Raw genomic sequence first — 15,687 nt, 5'->3', positions numbered from 1 at the left:
CCATACAGAATTTATGTTGAGATTACATAAATATGATGCATCCAATTTTTATGATTCATTTGTATCATAATTTTGCTTCTTTACGATGCACATTGCATCTTTTCTCATGGATGCTTTCATTGTACATACATTTTGATGCACTGTTTCTAGACGTGCTTGTTAGTTTCTCATATAATTAGGATGATGTTACTATGAATATGAGTGGTGGCTAAATTGTTGATGATGGACTGGACAAGACACAAAAGTAAAACATACTATCGTAATATTATTTTTGTTGTTTTTGCCTACAGAGTTGTAAATTATTGTTCACATCGGCTGGAATTTGTTTCGATGCTTCGTGCTTCTCTTTGTGCTCCGAGTGAACGTGGTCAAACTTGTGTACTCTTCTGTATTCCACACGTCTATACGAGTGCACCGGATGCCCCGTGATAAATTTTCTGACATCTATTTGATCTGTCTGAAGTAACTCTACAGCTTTTGTCCCTGATCTTGTTTTGGATCTACAAGTCGCATACGACCTCGGTTTAAGACGACTTTTATATCAAAAATCAACCGTTTCGACGAGACGAAGACTTTTTCATTTGAAGCCATATTAATCACGTTTTGTGCCCCCTGACACTCTTCGGCCTCCTGAAGGCCGACGGGCCCTCTTCGGCCAACCGCAGGCCGACTGGTGGCTCTTCAGCCAGGCCGACTGGTGGCTCTTCAGCCACCTGCAGGCCGACAGGGCCACTTCGGCCTCCCACAGGCCGACAGGTCCTCCGTCGGCCCATTAGAGGTTGACGGGATGCTGGTTTTGACATTTTTAAAAAAACATATATGTTTTTCAAATTTATTATAAAATATGTAGTAGTTTTGAAAAAAAAACTGGCGTTGGACACGCCCTCACTATGCATGTCCCCTGATCATTTCGATCGACCTGACGGCCATGACAGCACACCAAATATTCATGGTGACTTCACATCGAAAGGTAGTATTAAATTAACTAGCTTTGATCTCTTCTCACAGTCTTTGCTACCCGGGGGTTGGTCTTCCATGATTTGCCCAGCGACCAACCATAAAAAGATTGAAGATCGAGCGTCACTTTTCACTGTGTGTTTCGATGCCGATCGCAGCAAGTCGATCGTGGAGGCGATCCTGGCTGGGGCCGGCCGGCCGGTCTGCTTATCCTGGCGACGACGACAAAAGCCTCATCGCGCACCTACACCCCGAGCATATATATGCTTTGCTTCTCTCAGTGGAGTTCCGGGTGATCGGTAGATAAACCTTAGTGAGCCCTAAAGGCAATAAAAGGATAGCCAGCTGCGGCCCCGAGCATATATATGCTTTGCTTATCTCAGTGGAGAAGTCGATTTCCCTCCGTCTTTTTTTACCTGCCATCGGCTGTCTGGACGATCGATCAGTGTTACATTAGATACTAGATCATTGATGACGCGCATTGCCGCATCCATCTATTATGACTTGTAATTGTTCAGCATATGAAGTAATTTGTATACATTTGTTTGTAATATTTAGAAGTATGGTGCTTTTCTCCATCATTTTTCGAAATGATACTATGTAACTGAATAGATAAATTCAAGGCAATAGTGGTGTTGAGCTTTTTTCTTAGGTCCAATGAACTTGTAGTTGGTTGAGTTTGGGTGTATTAGGATGATTGATGCATGCATGTTTTGTGATTGATCCTTGCCTCTTTTGGCTCCTAAAAAAGATCCCTCGCAAAGGCTCACATCACAACATCTAAAAATATAAAGGTTAAAGAATAACAATAGAAATATGAAAACAATGAAAGCAATCAACAGAACAAAAATACTGCAAAAAAATTGGACATGTATTATCTAAACAATATCAATGCATTCAAAAATTGTTGATGACCCGCAAGAAATTCTACATTGTAGTCTTACATATAGACACTCTACTACCCCCCAATTGAGAAGCATTACACACAGGCATAAATCTCTCTTCGTAAGTAGAGTACAAAAAACTGGGGATAATGTGACCCGGAATAGAACTGTATCCCGGCTCTCATCAAACAACATATCGAGAGTTTTATCTCAGGACTAACTCTGCCTTATTCAATGCTCTGGCCTTGGACGTTAAAAATCAATTTAATTGTTTCCACATCAAGCACAACTGACTGTTATATGTCACAACATTCAGGGAATAGGCTTATCCTTTCTGCAAGTACTTGGAGAAACAAAATCATACTCGGGCCAGAGATCAGCTTTTCAGATTTGATCACATTTGGTGCGAGATAACTTGGCATCACATTGAGAAAAAATAGATGCTGCTCATGTAGTACCTAATGCATTACCTTCAGGTGATAGTACATTATCTTAAATTGGTACACATAATTTAGAGAAAGGTAATCCACACAATGAGCAAAAGTAAAATATGGATGTTAATATATAATGCAACTCAAAGTTAAGATGCTTGGTTGTGTCGAGTATACTGTAGTTGATAGTTTATTGACTCCTACATATTATGTTGGCTTTTCGCCCTCTGGATCGAACACACGATCACCCTACAGCTCGACTAGTCGTGTACGTGCAACTCGGCTCAACGTATACGAACTAGCTGTAGCATTCGATATTTCGCCGGTGCTCACGCAAACACCGGGACCAAAACACACGCACGTGAACGCGGCAATACGAAGATGGCCAGAGGCACGTGTCGTGCCTCGCAAAAATCTCTTTATTACTTTTCTCGTTTTTCTGGTGTTACAAAACTCACGTCTACCGCTGCTTATATAGATGTAGCAATGACTCCCAACCCAAAAGCTGACTCGTGAACTAAACCGACTCAAACTACGTTTTCCTATTTTACTTGAACACGTAGACTACTAGTGCCACACACGGTCACTTTCCTAGACTAATTACCGGCAAGCTGATCAAACTACTAATCCTAACTAAGGTATGTTTGGATTATTTCAACATTCACCCTCTAATACAAACTTTCTTTCGACTCGGAGACTTAGAACCAATGCATCACCTCGATTATCAGCCCACGCCGTAACATCTTAGCGTGCTACATGCAGACTAAACACACAGCCTCTCATGCAGGAACTCAATTTAACTGGTGCGCATCCATCTTCACGCTGGCCTTCGTCTTCTCGCCAAGACACACTAACGACTCAGACACAAACAAAAACTAAAGACATAACTCTTTTTTTATTTTTTTTCCCGCCCCAGCTTCTTCATCAAAGCAACCCTGGGCTGTCATCCACGTCAACTTTAGCTAGTTGCAGAATCTCGTGCTCCTTCTTTGCCTCCTTCCACGGATCAGGACACTCTCGTGAATGGTGACCATAGTCCTGACAATTGTAGCACCGAACTTTAGATTTGTCAAATTTTCGGTACTTCTGCTTATCTTTTTCCTTATTGCGCGAGAACATCAACTGCTCCTCTTCTTGGTCGGGTTCCGTCCTTTCAACGTCAACTCATAGGTCTTTAGCCGCCCGATCACCTCCATCACCGACATCTTCGTCACATCGCCCCACTGCTCGATGGTGCCAACGATCGGTAAAAACTTGTCGGGAACGTCTCGTAGTAATTTCTCCACAACCGCGATGTCTTCCATCTTTGATCCGAGAGCTCGCATCTCATTAACCAGGGAGGTTAGTTTTAACGCAAATTCACCAACCCCTTCTGACGCCTTCATGCTCAGCCTCTCGAACTCCCTCCTTAGAGCTTGAACACGTGCCTTCTTGACACAATCATCTCCAGCATGCATCTCCTTGAGCGCTTGTCAAGCTTCCTTTGCCGTCTCTTTCTTCGATATAGACATGAAAACGGCATCAGACACACCTTGGGCTATGGCGGCGAAAGACTCTTGGTCCTTTGTCTCTTCGACCGCGCGGTCACCTTCCACCGCTGCCCAGACTCCACCCGCACGCATGAAGATCTTCATCTTCGCGGCCCACACCCCATAATTGTCACCATCAAGCATGGGGTACTGGATGGTCACACCACCACCACTCGTCTTTGAAGTCGACATGATCCTCTTCTTCGATTTTCCGTCGTCCGTGAGACAACTTGACGGCGACGACAACTCCACTGTGACGCAACTTGACAGCGAAGCCTTCACTCCTTGCTCTAGATATCAATTGTTGGCTTTTCGCCCTCACGATCGAACACACGACCACCCTGCAGCTCGACTAGTCGTGTACGTGCAACTTGGCTCAACGTATACGAACTAGCTGTAGCACTCGATATCTCGTCGGTGCTCACGCAAACACCAGGACCAGAACACACGCACGCGAACGCAGCAATACGAAGATGGCCAGAGGCACGTATCGTGCCTCATAAATATCTCTTTATTGGTTTTCTCGTTTTTCTGGTGTTACAAAACTCACGTCTACCGCTGTTTATATAGATGCAGCAATGACTCCCAACCCAAAAGCTGTCTCGTGAACTAAACCGACTCAAACTACGCTTTCCTATTTTACTTGAACACGTAGACTACTAGTGCCACACACTATCACTTTCCTAGACTAATTACCGGCAAGCTGATCAAACTACTAATCCTAACTAAGGTATGTTTGGATTATTCCAACACATTAGTTATGACACTGGATTGCTTCTAGCCAATTAATATGCATTAGATGGGAAGAAAAATACGGGAAAATTGCACACGACATGTACTGAAAGGACATCGGAGAACTACATAGAGGTCAATGAAACATTAATCTAATTTGCAACCGAAAGACTTTAGAATGATATCCTTATGCTGAAAATAATCTGCTGCTTAGTTGCTACCTTGGCATCCCTCTGAAATTAAATACATTGACATTTTTTTTACTTATCACATTAAATTAGTTGTTAAGTAATTAATTTATAATAAACAACCAATAGCCTTGAGACTTATACGAGTATATGATAATATGACATCCATATTTCTTACTTGTGAACAATACACAGGCCCCCGCGTCGCCCTCCTCTGGCAACACGGGGTGAAACCCTACTCGCCGCCGCTACCTTTCCTCCCCTCCCTTCCCCCTTCTCGCCGCCGCCAGAGGTGCCGCCGGCGAAGCCGGCGGGTTCCCGTGACGGCGGCGGCGGGGCTCTCCCCATTCTCGGCCTCTCTTGCGCTCGTCCTCCTCTGGCGTCCCGAGGGGAGAATCCCAGATCCGTCGCCGTCCAGCCTTCCCCTTCCTCTCGGGCTGGTTCTGCTGCGCGCGGCGGTGACGGTGGCCGTCGATGGACTACGGAGGTTGCGAACGCTGCTCGTTCCGTGGGCACGGGCGTGCGACGGAGGTAGCATGCGGGAGCGCCAGATCTGGCCCGCTCTGGGCCGATGGCGGGCTCTGGTGGCTCCAATGGGGGCTACACGTCGGGCCAGTCGTGTGCGGCTGATGCCAGGGGGACGTTGCCTGGCCTCGGGTGGGGAGGCAGCGTCGGCTGCGAGCAAGTGGACGGGCCAGATCTGGCCGCGTCCTGGCTGCCATGGGTGCATGGGTCGCCTTTGGGGCGGCCTGAGATGACCGTGCACAATGTGCTGGAGTGGAGCAGCGTGTGGCGGTGTGTGGTCTGATGGTGGTGGTGCGGCGTTGGGTGCAGATCCTCCGGACGAAAGTCTTGGTCGATGCAGGTGATGGCAACATCCGTGGATGCTGTTTTCCTTCTTGAAGGCATCACCAAGGAGATTTGTCACCCTTTTGCCATTTGGGATCCATTCTCTGGGTGAAAACCTAAATCCGTCTCGTCGGGTTGGCAATGGGGCGGCCTTGGCAGCCTTAGTTTGTTGGAAGCATTGTTTTGGAGAGGACCTTGGTCGATGCATCCGGTTGGTGATGGTGGTGGAGTATGCGTTGCCGCGTCCGCTCATGGCTTGTCGTTGCACGGTGGTGGTGGCAGCAGAAGCTGGATGGCTTGCAGGGATCGTCGGACAAGTCGTGTTTGTCCTCCTTTCGGGGTCGGCGCGGCACATCTCCGCCTCTCTTCGGAATGTCTTTTCTCTCCAATGTCGGTGAGGTTGATGAACACGCTTGTGACGAACATGTTCGATGAAGGCACTCTCTGTTTTGTTTCAGCGAAGTCGAAGTCGCCGGGTCGTGTGTGCGATGGGTGATATACGATGACTCTGTAACGGGGCTATGGTGTGCTCTAGTCTTTCATGTTTCGTTTGCCCGACATCTTCGTGTCGGTTAGCCTAGTCGAGCTAGGTGAGGATGTCTGTTGTTCAGGTTTTCGCCCGGTTTTTCCTTCAATGAACCGAGCAGTTCTCGCCGTCGGCGTACTTCTTCTGAATGGAATCTTAGCAGCTCTCCTGCTAACTTTCAAAAAAATATATTTCTTACTTGTAACGGATTTGTATTTTGTTAAGTAGATGATTAAAAAGCTTTCTTCATGCATATCTAAACTTTCTTCATGCTGCAGGCTAGATTGTGTAGACACTAATAAAAATTTCCAAACTGAAGAGAATTGATGAATCAGTAGTACCAGTAAATGTGCATACATGGCACATACCTGACTGGCCTTACGGCCTAAGACAACAAGAAAATTATCCGCCTTTATATCATACTCCCTCCGTCCGCCAAAGAGTGTGCATCTGGCATTTTGAAGACAAATTAAGCATTTTTGTATAAAACCCCTTACTCTCCTCATTTAAGCAGCGGGCAGCTGCTGTGTTGCTTCGATTATAGTGTGCAGTTAATGCAAACAAGCAAAAAGCAATCCAAATACTCCCAGCTCATGAAATGGCTTCCCGCCAGCAAGTGTACTAGTAAACCACAAAGGTATTTGGCGCCACAAACGGCTGTAGTACTAGTAAACCACAAAGGTATTTGGCGCCACAAAAATTAGAAGGGAGACCAAGGGTCTAATCCCAGCTACAAAGCCAGCTTACATGGACCAAACAGTAGACCACACACACACACACACTAGCCATGGCCATTGACTTGAACTTAGCAGCACCAGATGAGGGAGAGGAAGAAGATGGCAGGTTGCCTGATCTCAATTGGCAACCTGTTGATCTCAATTGGCAACCTGTACAAGAAGACTATGGTGTGTATGCAGGCGATATAGATATTCAATTTGAGGAAGAAGAGCTTGATGATTCAGCACCAGAAGAAGACATGGATGTGGAGCAAGAGCAACAAGATAATGAGCAAGTTCATGATGATGACAAATACAAGAATTTAACAGATTTGCAAAGGGCTGGTATTTATGAAGAATTGCTAGCAAGAAGTGTCAATCGGAAATTAAAGAAGACCACAACTAGAGAAGTTGCAAACATGTTCCATGTTTCAGTGCAAAAGGTCAGACGTGTTTGGAGGAGAGTGAAGGAGTGTCTTCGACAAGGCGTACCCGTTGATGTAAGATCAAGGAAGCCAAAAAACTGTGGGCGCAAAAGGATTGTAGTTGACCTCAGTATGGTTGCTGAGATTCCTCGGAGTCAAAGGAGAACTATACGCAGCCTCGCAAGAGCTTTGGGTGTGAAAAAGACCACACTACATAGGATGTTTACCGACGGCTTGCTCGATAGGCATTCAAGCTCACTAAAACCATATTTGAAGGAAGCAAACAAAAAGGCTAGGCTGCAGTTTTGTCTCTCTATGTTTGACCAGCAAAGTCTGCAAAATAGGCCCACGTTCAGGGATATGCGGAATATAATCCATATAGATGAAAAGTGGTTTAACACCACTCAGAAGACCATGAAATTCTACAAGCTGCCATCCGAAATAGACCCGCATAGGACTGTGCAAAATAAGAACTCCATTGGCAAAATCATGTTTTTGGTTGCTATAGCCAGGCCTAGATACAATGCAGAAGGTATTTGCATTTTTGATGGAAAGATAGGCATTTGGCCCTTTATCAAAAAGGTGAGTTTCAACCTTTACTTATTTTATTTATTATGCACATCAATACTTAATCTAACTTGAGTGGCTTTGTTGTTTGTAGGAGCCAGCACCAAGGAAAAGTGATTACCGTCCAAGAGGGACACTAATCACGAAAACAATCTCAGTTAACAGAGAAATTTCTAGGCAGTTTTTGATTCAAAAGGTGCTGCCGGCTATTCAAGCAGTTTGGCCTCAAGAGCTCGCAGGTGAGACCATATGGATCCAGCAAGACAATGCGCCCTCACATGTCCCAAGTAATGATCCAGGTTTTCTTAATGCTGTTGCCCAAACTGGGCTTGATATTCGTCTCATGCAACAGCCCTCGAACTCACCGGATATGAATATCCTAGACCTTGGCCTATTTTCTTCACTACAGTCCATGTCTGATAGGCTGGTGTCTAACAATTTAGATGAGCTAATAAACAATGTGCAGCATGAATATGATGCTTATGATGCCGATAAGATAAACAGAATTTTCTTAACACTACAAAGCTGCTTAATTGAGGTCATGAAGAGAGGTGGAAGCAATGACTACAAGATCCCTCACATGTACAAGGATGGCCTAGAACGAGCAGGAAATCTTCCTGATGTTTTAGACTGCGATCGCGAACTATATGAGAGCGTCACGCAGGCCTTAGCCGAATAGAAGTTGTAATATTAGATTATGCAACCGAAAATTGTACTCTACCAACGATGACACTGTCATCTACCAACAGACGGGAAGCAGAGTTGAAAGGGGAAACAAATATCACGGCATGGAAGGATGCTCTTACCATACAGGTTGACAAATTAAGTGAGCCCATGAGAATTCCTATACTGCAGCTTGTTTCCAAAAGGGAATTCGTATACTAAAGTCGGACTAATTATTCATTCACGGAGTACAGCTTGCATCGCCAAACTTACAGAGCTACTGGTACTCACGGAGTAGTAGAATTGCTTGTCTTCTCCACGGCGTCCTGGTCAGCCCCAAGACCAGCTTGCCCGGCACCTGCCGGTGCGCCGTTTCGCCCAGCATTTGCCGCCGGGCCGTCCTGCCCAGCCGCATGAGCCGCTCCACCGCCAACCACTGCTCCGTCTAGCAGCTCTAGGTACCTGGAAATTTTGGCTCCGACGCCGCTCCGCCGAATCCGATTGACCTTCGAGGGCGGACGAGGATGGAACCTGGCTGCCAGAACACGGCGAGGGCCTCCAGATCCAGATCCGCTGCGGTCGCGTGTTCCGCCGCCGACCGTCGCGACGGCCTTGCCTTGCTGGCCATCGCCGGCTTCTGTTCCTCCGCCGCCTTCCATGGATGCAGTGCGATGCACACCCTACCGGCGGCAGCTTATATGGATCGGCTGCCATTAATCTCTGCATGACCAGCAATGGCCTTGGATTGGATGGTTGACTCTCTGTGATGTGGGATTGGATCGGGAGGGAGAGAGTTTGGGGGAGAGGAGGAAGACCGGCTTCGATTTGGGGGAGGACGAGAGGATTGGGTCGCAGCTCGGTTCGGTGACCTCGAGGCGTAGACTGGGGGGGTGAATGGAAAATTACCAGTGGGGGAGCCAGATGTACACTTATTTTGGGAAAAAATTAGGAGCCAGACGTACGCTCTTTGACGGACGGAGGGAGTAACGAAGAAGGCCCTGAGTGCAGGTACTCTGCCTTGTCAATCTGTACAAAATTTCCATTACATTCACTTGGTGGTAAAAATCAACTAAATAAGGATTCATAAATTTAACTTTTGCAGATAAACATTTTCAGATGAACAGTTGAATAATTACCTTTACAGTTTCCAGAAGCCATTAAAGATTCGAGTACGACTCTTCAAGATCTGCCCAAATCAATTGACCACCACGAGTATGAACAATACCTGTATGTACAATATTTGGATTGAGAGGATATCAGGACAATGGAACTGTTTGCTGGAACAGGAATCATACATGAACGGGAAAGAAAATAGGGAAACCTGAGCGAGCACCATGCTGATGGATATTTGTGTTGCCGGAGTGAAAAAACCATGGACGAAGAGTGGCGAGGGAGGAAGCACCGGATTCACCAGCATCCCCTCGTCGGCTGAATCGGCTGCCTTGCTGATGCGCGTCGCTCTTGATCCCGTCGCCCGCCTCGGCTTACATCGCCCGCCTCGATTGGATTCGATCGCGTGGTGCGGCTTCCGCCGGTCGCCTCCGCTCCCATCGCCCGCCTCGGCTGGATTTGACGGAGCTTGTATCCCATCCCCTCGCCCGCCTCCTCTCTTCGTGTTGCAGACAACCTCGTGAGAAAAAAAAACCGTTTTTTTTCTAATTATCCATTTGCCCTCATTTATGTCCATTTACTCAATTTTATCTTCAGATGTGAATCGTAATCAGTTTTGCCCCTAGTATGTGCGCACCAACTCGTTTTGTGATTATTGTCATCTCCATCACGTTAATGTATTTGACTTGGCCCTTAGAGGTGGGACCAGGCGGCAGGCGGAGACGCGCTACACGATCAGACCATTGCTGGCAGTTGCTTGTGTGACCCAGCAGAGAGTCGTTGCTCTCGTGGCTTGTGGGACCCAGCAGAGAGACGTTGCTCTCGTGGCTTGTTCATGTATTCACCATGAGTAAATGAGTTCTCAATTAAATAGAGGCCTTAATACCCCTTAGTTTTTGTATGGACCCCGCTGTCACAGGATGGTAGGATAAAAGATGTCATGCAAGTTCTTATTGCAAGCACGTATGACGAAATACATGCCTACATTATATTGATAAATTGGAGTTAGTTATGTGTGGCTCTAGTTTGTAACTGTTACATGATTGATGTCATATAAATCATTATCCATCAACGGTCCACGTGCCTACGCTTTTTCATATACTGAATCATGTTAAGTTAATATTGTTGTTGATACTGTTACAATCATTGTGAAACTGATGTTGTTACTATTACTACTACTATTTTGCTGTGCTACTAAAATCTTTGCTGCAGAGAGATATCCCAGATTTGGTTGAATTGACAACTCTGCTGCTAAGACAAATAAATATTCTTTGGCATCCCTTGTGTTGAATCAAAAAATAAGGGTGTAATACTACCCGCGAAGACTGTTGCGATCACCTATACTTCTGGGTTATCACTTATCTCTACAGTACCATATCTCCCCCTTCTTTTCAGGGAACAACCATACGTAGTTTACAAGTAGCAAGGTGCAAAAGTTGTCGCCCCTACATACCGTGCCAAATATTGGAGATGAGTTTTGAGCCCATGGGAAACTCCCTAAAATCCTAGTTCGAACACTGGGGGCCTTCTCGCTACCTAACATCCATACAATGACCTTAATGAGGCTACAACATGCAAGCGAAGCACGACGAAGACACGCACACGGGGCATGACAGGGGCATGGGGAGCAACCCATCTTCGGGCCACCAAGCGGTCAAAACCCAACTCCTGTCCTATCCTCAGAAAAGTAGGGTTGCTCTTGGAATAGTTCTCTAGGGTTAGAAGGTAGACTAGGGTGGAGTTGCCGGCCCTCTCTAAGGTAGCAGCATTGTCCCTTTTATAGCAGCCTCGATGCTCTTCCCCAAAAATCTTGGCGCGAAAGGTTGCCACACGACGACAATTCAAAGGGGGACACGCGCTTAGTCCTATACTCACAAAAAAACTCTTCGCCTTGTAATGGTGCTGACCATGAGACGCTGGTGGGCTCATCGCTGACATCTACGTACCCTGGAGCGCTGCATCATGGTGGTCTTCTTCCACCAAAGTGGTAAGTTTTGGGACTCTCTTTGGGGGTGGACATTTGTACTAGTATCATTAAAGTGTAAATCCTTCCGGACCGCGCGCCCGTTGGCACGACCTCTGCTATCCTCGCCTGTGCAGGCATGTCACCCACGTGGTGGGCATGAAACCACACGACCAGCGCCGCGCGGCTCCCCCGCACAGAGGGCCTTGCGGGAGGCCGCCTCACGAGTGAGGCTTCGCGAGATTGCCCGCTGGAGGAGACGACTGACTTGCAGAGCCTCCCCGCGCGGAGCCGGAGAGGACCCTCACGAGGCCTGGCCCTCGTGAGGTGTCTTGCATTATGGTGTTCATGTTTGGGACGCTTCTTCAGTTCTTCCTTCGGACATCGCTTTCTGGGCAGCATGCAGACGGGGCCATGGTACCCTGGTTTTCACTGAACCTCACAATATAAATTGCTCAACTTCCACAGTTTTCTGTTGAACCTTGTCGCCCTTGAGTCCAGCAACTTGCGTGATTCCAAAAGCACGTGTGCCTCTTCACACAATTCTGGCCTAGCCTAGGTGCAACTTAGTTTTCCTCTCACATGGGGACACCACCTGGTTTTAGTGGATGAATCATATGAAAGATTTTCAAAAGGACAACAGAATCCCATGATAAAGAGTTGGCTTAATTAGCGATAATTCACCCTAGTGCCCGGGATCAGATGAGCTCGTTGAACCATAACGCGTTTAAACATAAACAAGAGTTTCAAAAATTCAAAAAGAACCAGTTGCAAGATGATCCTGTTCGTGAAATCTAAGCAAAAATTTTATGAAGTCTCGACATTCGAGGAGCTCGCGGTAGAAAACAAAATCAACCGTGAACAGTGCAATTTTCATAAGTTTCTCAGACATCCAAAATTTGTGTTTTTTACCGCAAGCTCCCCGAATGTCTAAACTTCACAAAAATTTGCACGGAGTTCACGCGCAGGAGCATCTTGCACAAAAAAATATTTAGAATTTTTTCTAACTTTTTTTGTAACTTTATCCGCATTATTGTTCATGCACGGGTTCATCTAAGGCCGGGAGCCAAATTTCTGCTGTCCTTATTAGTTATACTAGACGATGCCCTGTGTGTTGGTGCGGAAAACTTGTTAAAAATATATGGATAAATGTTAGGAAACTAATGTTGATGTAAAAACCATTATAAAAATGTCTTGCTTAATTACCTAGAAAAAAATTCATGCATGAGGGTATGTTTTGCATGAAAATATTAATAAGAAAGTAACTTATGACTACATGCATGATTTGATGATGTGGCATTGTTGCATGCAGAAGAAAATTGGGTAGTGGGTTCTAGCTATTTAAGAATAGAAGATTTAGGCAATCTAATTGGTCTATTGGTTAGGATAAAAGGTGTTGATTTGTAGTGGCACCACATAATGAACGGAGCAATGTTTTCTATTGAGAACATTGCGGGGTCCTACATAGTGTTCTTATATTAGCTAGTTCAGGGGAATAGGGTGCACTATTATCTCTTCCTAATAATAAAGCAAATACAGTTTCTGGTCGTCTGTTATTTAAATTGCCTCCGAAGTTGGTTAAAATTATCCACCAATGCCACTCGTAAGTCAAAAAAAACGGTTCGTTTTTCGGATTTCTGAAATCGGCGCCGTTATTTGTAATTATAGACACCGATACGTTCGCAGAGCAACAGTTGCCGAGTAGCGCGATGGCTATAGGTTCAAGACTAGGGTTCAATCCTTGGTTCTCACCTGCGTTTTTCTCTCCTTTTTCTTTACCTCTCTAAATCATGGGTCGGCCCATGTGCAGGTCGGGGCGCCCCTGTTTTGTTTTTTTTAATTTCGTTTTTGGTTTTTTCTTCTCTAAATTAATTCTAGATTTTAAAAGAACAAAATATCAAAAAGTTATGAGTATAAAAAATGTAGGAAAAAGCAAAAACTGTTTGTGTATTCGAAAAAATATTTAGAAAGTCATAAAATATTCATGAGTTTGAAAATTGCTCACGTATTATAAAAAAATCATGATTTCAAATAAATTGTAATGAAATACTAAATAATCATGATTTTTTTATAAAATTATCCAGTCATCAAAACATATTCATGGATTTGAATAGCTTGTCCATCATCTTTTAGAAAATCTTCACAAAAATTAATACACATCCATAAATAATGAACAAAATGAATTGTCGCTTACGTAAAGGTTTTATTAGGAGATCTGTAAAGATTATTTCATGATTTTATTTAGACCCTTGCATCAAAAAGTTGCGACTTTTACAAAAAATAGGAAAATGATAAACCATTTGTGAATTCAGAAAAATATTCGGAAAATCATAGAAAGTTCATTAGTTCATAAATTGCTCACCATTATAAAAAAAATCACATATTCCAATAAATTTTCATGAAAGTTCGTTTTTTGGATTTCTGAAATCGGCGCCGTTATTTGTTGTTATAGACACCGATACGTTAGCAGAGCAACAGTCGACGAGTATGGTGATGGCTATCGGTTCAAGTCTCCACATCGGAGACCAGGGTTCGATCCCTGGTTCACACCTGTGTTTTTCTCTGTAAAGATTATTTCATAATTTTATTTAGACCCTTGCATATCAAAAAGTTGCGACTTTTACAAAAAATAGGAAAAATGATAAACCATTTGTGAATTCAGAAAAATATTCGAAAAATCATAGAAAGTTCATTATTTCAGAAATTGCTCACACATTATAAAAAAATCACAAATTCAAATAAATTTTCATGAAATAAGAAAAGTTCAAGATTTTTAAAAATGATCTGGTATGCAAAGCATATTCAGGAATTTGAAAAACATCTCCATCAATTTTTAGAAAATGTTCGCAAAAATTAAAACACATCCGTAAATAATGAACAAAACAAATTATCGCTTACATAAAGGTTTTATTACGAGATCTCTGTAGATAGTTTTATGATTTTATGTAGTCCCTCGCGTTAGGTAAAAAAAGGTTTCCGTGTTTTGTACAATGATGAGCCCAAACCAAATTGACACAACTTTTTATGAATTAGTTTTGTACACAATTATGTTTATTCTCATACAAGAATACTGGTTATGGTAAGCACCGCTACGCTAAGTTAAGACGAGGCACATCATTCATCGGTATAGCTCAGGCAGGATTCGTAAATGTAGTTTGCTCAGCTATAAAATATTATGTTGTGACGCCTTAAGAAATCAAGTCGCGACGAGCATCATATTTTTTGTTTATGAAATCATACTTTTTATATCTACCGCACCTATATAATCTAATAGTTTTTTCCCGTTGCATCGCACGGGCATATTTGCTAGTAATACATAATCATATAAGTGATTGAATACACACACATGGTGGTGGTTTCGACTACCTTCCTAATACTTTTCCCTAGTTCCTTGCTACTAGCAGTATCCTCATGATTTGTGATATTTGCCATTTAATTTTAATTTCTTAATTTAACAAATATACAATTAGTTCTTTGATTATATGGGACAGATGATGGATACACTTCCCATGATACGAATAAAAGTGTGGGCTATACTTTGAAGGAAGATGTTAATTTATAGGCCAGACGCTTCATGGGATTATGAGCCTGTCAGCCTGGTGGGCTTGAAGACCTGTAGCAACCAGAAAAGCCCTCAATTTGGGGGGTCTGATCCTTCTCACGGGCTGCACATCCCTGGGTCTCGGCCTATTCATGAATGATTGCTTTGAGGAATTGGCAGGTTTACCGCCTATATAAACGTTTGGTTGTTACCTGTGGCTCACACAGTTATTACATTATCATCGGATAGCCACTGAATGAAAATTTGGCTGATGAATGCTTGCTTGTCCCAACTTTTAGCACCACAAACTCACATTCTCTGGCAATTGTTCTATTTTCACAAATTCTTTCTCATCTTCAAGCTATTCTGGTGTTTATAGATGTGAAGGTTACACCATCAACGCCTGACACCTCTACGCTCTTATACAGCGAACTACTGTCTTAATCCTAGAGCATCAAGGCAGCCTCACCATTCATAAAATGTATCTAATTTATTTGGCTTACTTTAGTATCTCACGAAGGCACAACGCTTACAAGACCCACGTCAAATATTTCTCGGTATGTATACATTCTTGAACAATAAGATATGACAAACCAAAAGTAACAA

The 15,687-nt window shown here is 44.0% G+C and overlaps 1 protein-coding gene and 2 long non-coding RNA genes across 4 annotated transcripts; 1 reads left to right on the top strand and 2 right to left on the bottom strand.

The window, feature by feature from the left end:
- Positions 1 to 1,831: 1,831 nt before the first annotated feature.
- Positions 1,832 to 6,546, bottom strand: LOC123407587. Its single transcript, XR_006612639.1, has 2 exons — positions 6,465 to 6,546; positions 1,832 to 2,311 (listed from the first exon to the last, which is right to left on the bottom strand). It is a non-coding gene; the product is annotated as an uncharacterized LOC123407587 (long non-coding RNA).
- Positions 6,501 to 8,663, top strand: LOC123407585. Of its 2 annotated transcripts, XM_045100751.1 has the most exons (3): positions 6,504 to 7,351; positions 7,514 to 7,819; positions 7,899 to 8,663. In XM_045100751.1, the coding sequence occupies exons 1-3, from the start codon at positions 6,884 to 6,886 to the stop codon at positions 8,481 to 8,483; spliced, it is 1,359 nt and encodes a 452-aa protein (XP_044956686.1). In that variant the 5' UTR covers positions 6,504 to 6,883; the 3' UTR covers positions 8,484 to 8,663. The 2 variants fall into 2 exon arrangements, with proteins under 2 accessions (XP_044956685.1, XP_044956686.1); XM_045100750.1 differs by having other exon boundaries at positions 6,501 to 7,819.
- Positions 8,664 to 9,233: 570 nt separating this feature from the next.
- On the bottom strand, positions 9,234 to 10,210 carry LOC123407586. Its single transcript, XR_006612638.1, has 3 exons — positions 9,789 to 10,210; positions 9,604 to 9,692; positions 9,234 to 9,493 (listed from the first exon to the last, which is right to left on the bottom strand). It is a non-coding gene; the product is annotated as an uncharacterized LOC123407586 (long non-coding RNA).
- Positions 10,211 to 15,687: the final 5,477 nt, after the last annotated feature.

The sequence above is a fragment of the Hordeum vulgare genome, chromosome 7H (assembly GCF_904849725.1).
Source record: "Hordeum vulgare subsp. vulgare chromosome 7H, MorexV3_pseudomolecules_assembly, whole genome shotgun sequence".
NCBI classification, from domain to species: domain Eukaryota; kingdom Viridiplantae; phylum Streptophyta; class Magnoliopsida; order Poales; family Poaceae; genus Hordeum; species Hordeum vulgare.
Note: the sequence above shows the minus strand (reverse complement) of the source record. Positions and strands in the feature narration are given on the sequence as shown.

Coding starts and splice junctions, on each gene's coding strand:
- LOC123407585 (XM_045100750.1), top strand. CDS start 6,884: ATGGCCATTGACTTGAACTTAGCAGCACCAGATGAGGGAGAGGAAGAA. Junction 7,820..7,898: donor TTTGGCCCTTTATCAAAAAG/GTGAGTTTCAAC, acceptor TGTTGTTTGTAG/GAGCCAGCACCAAGGAAAAG.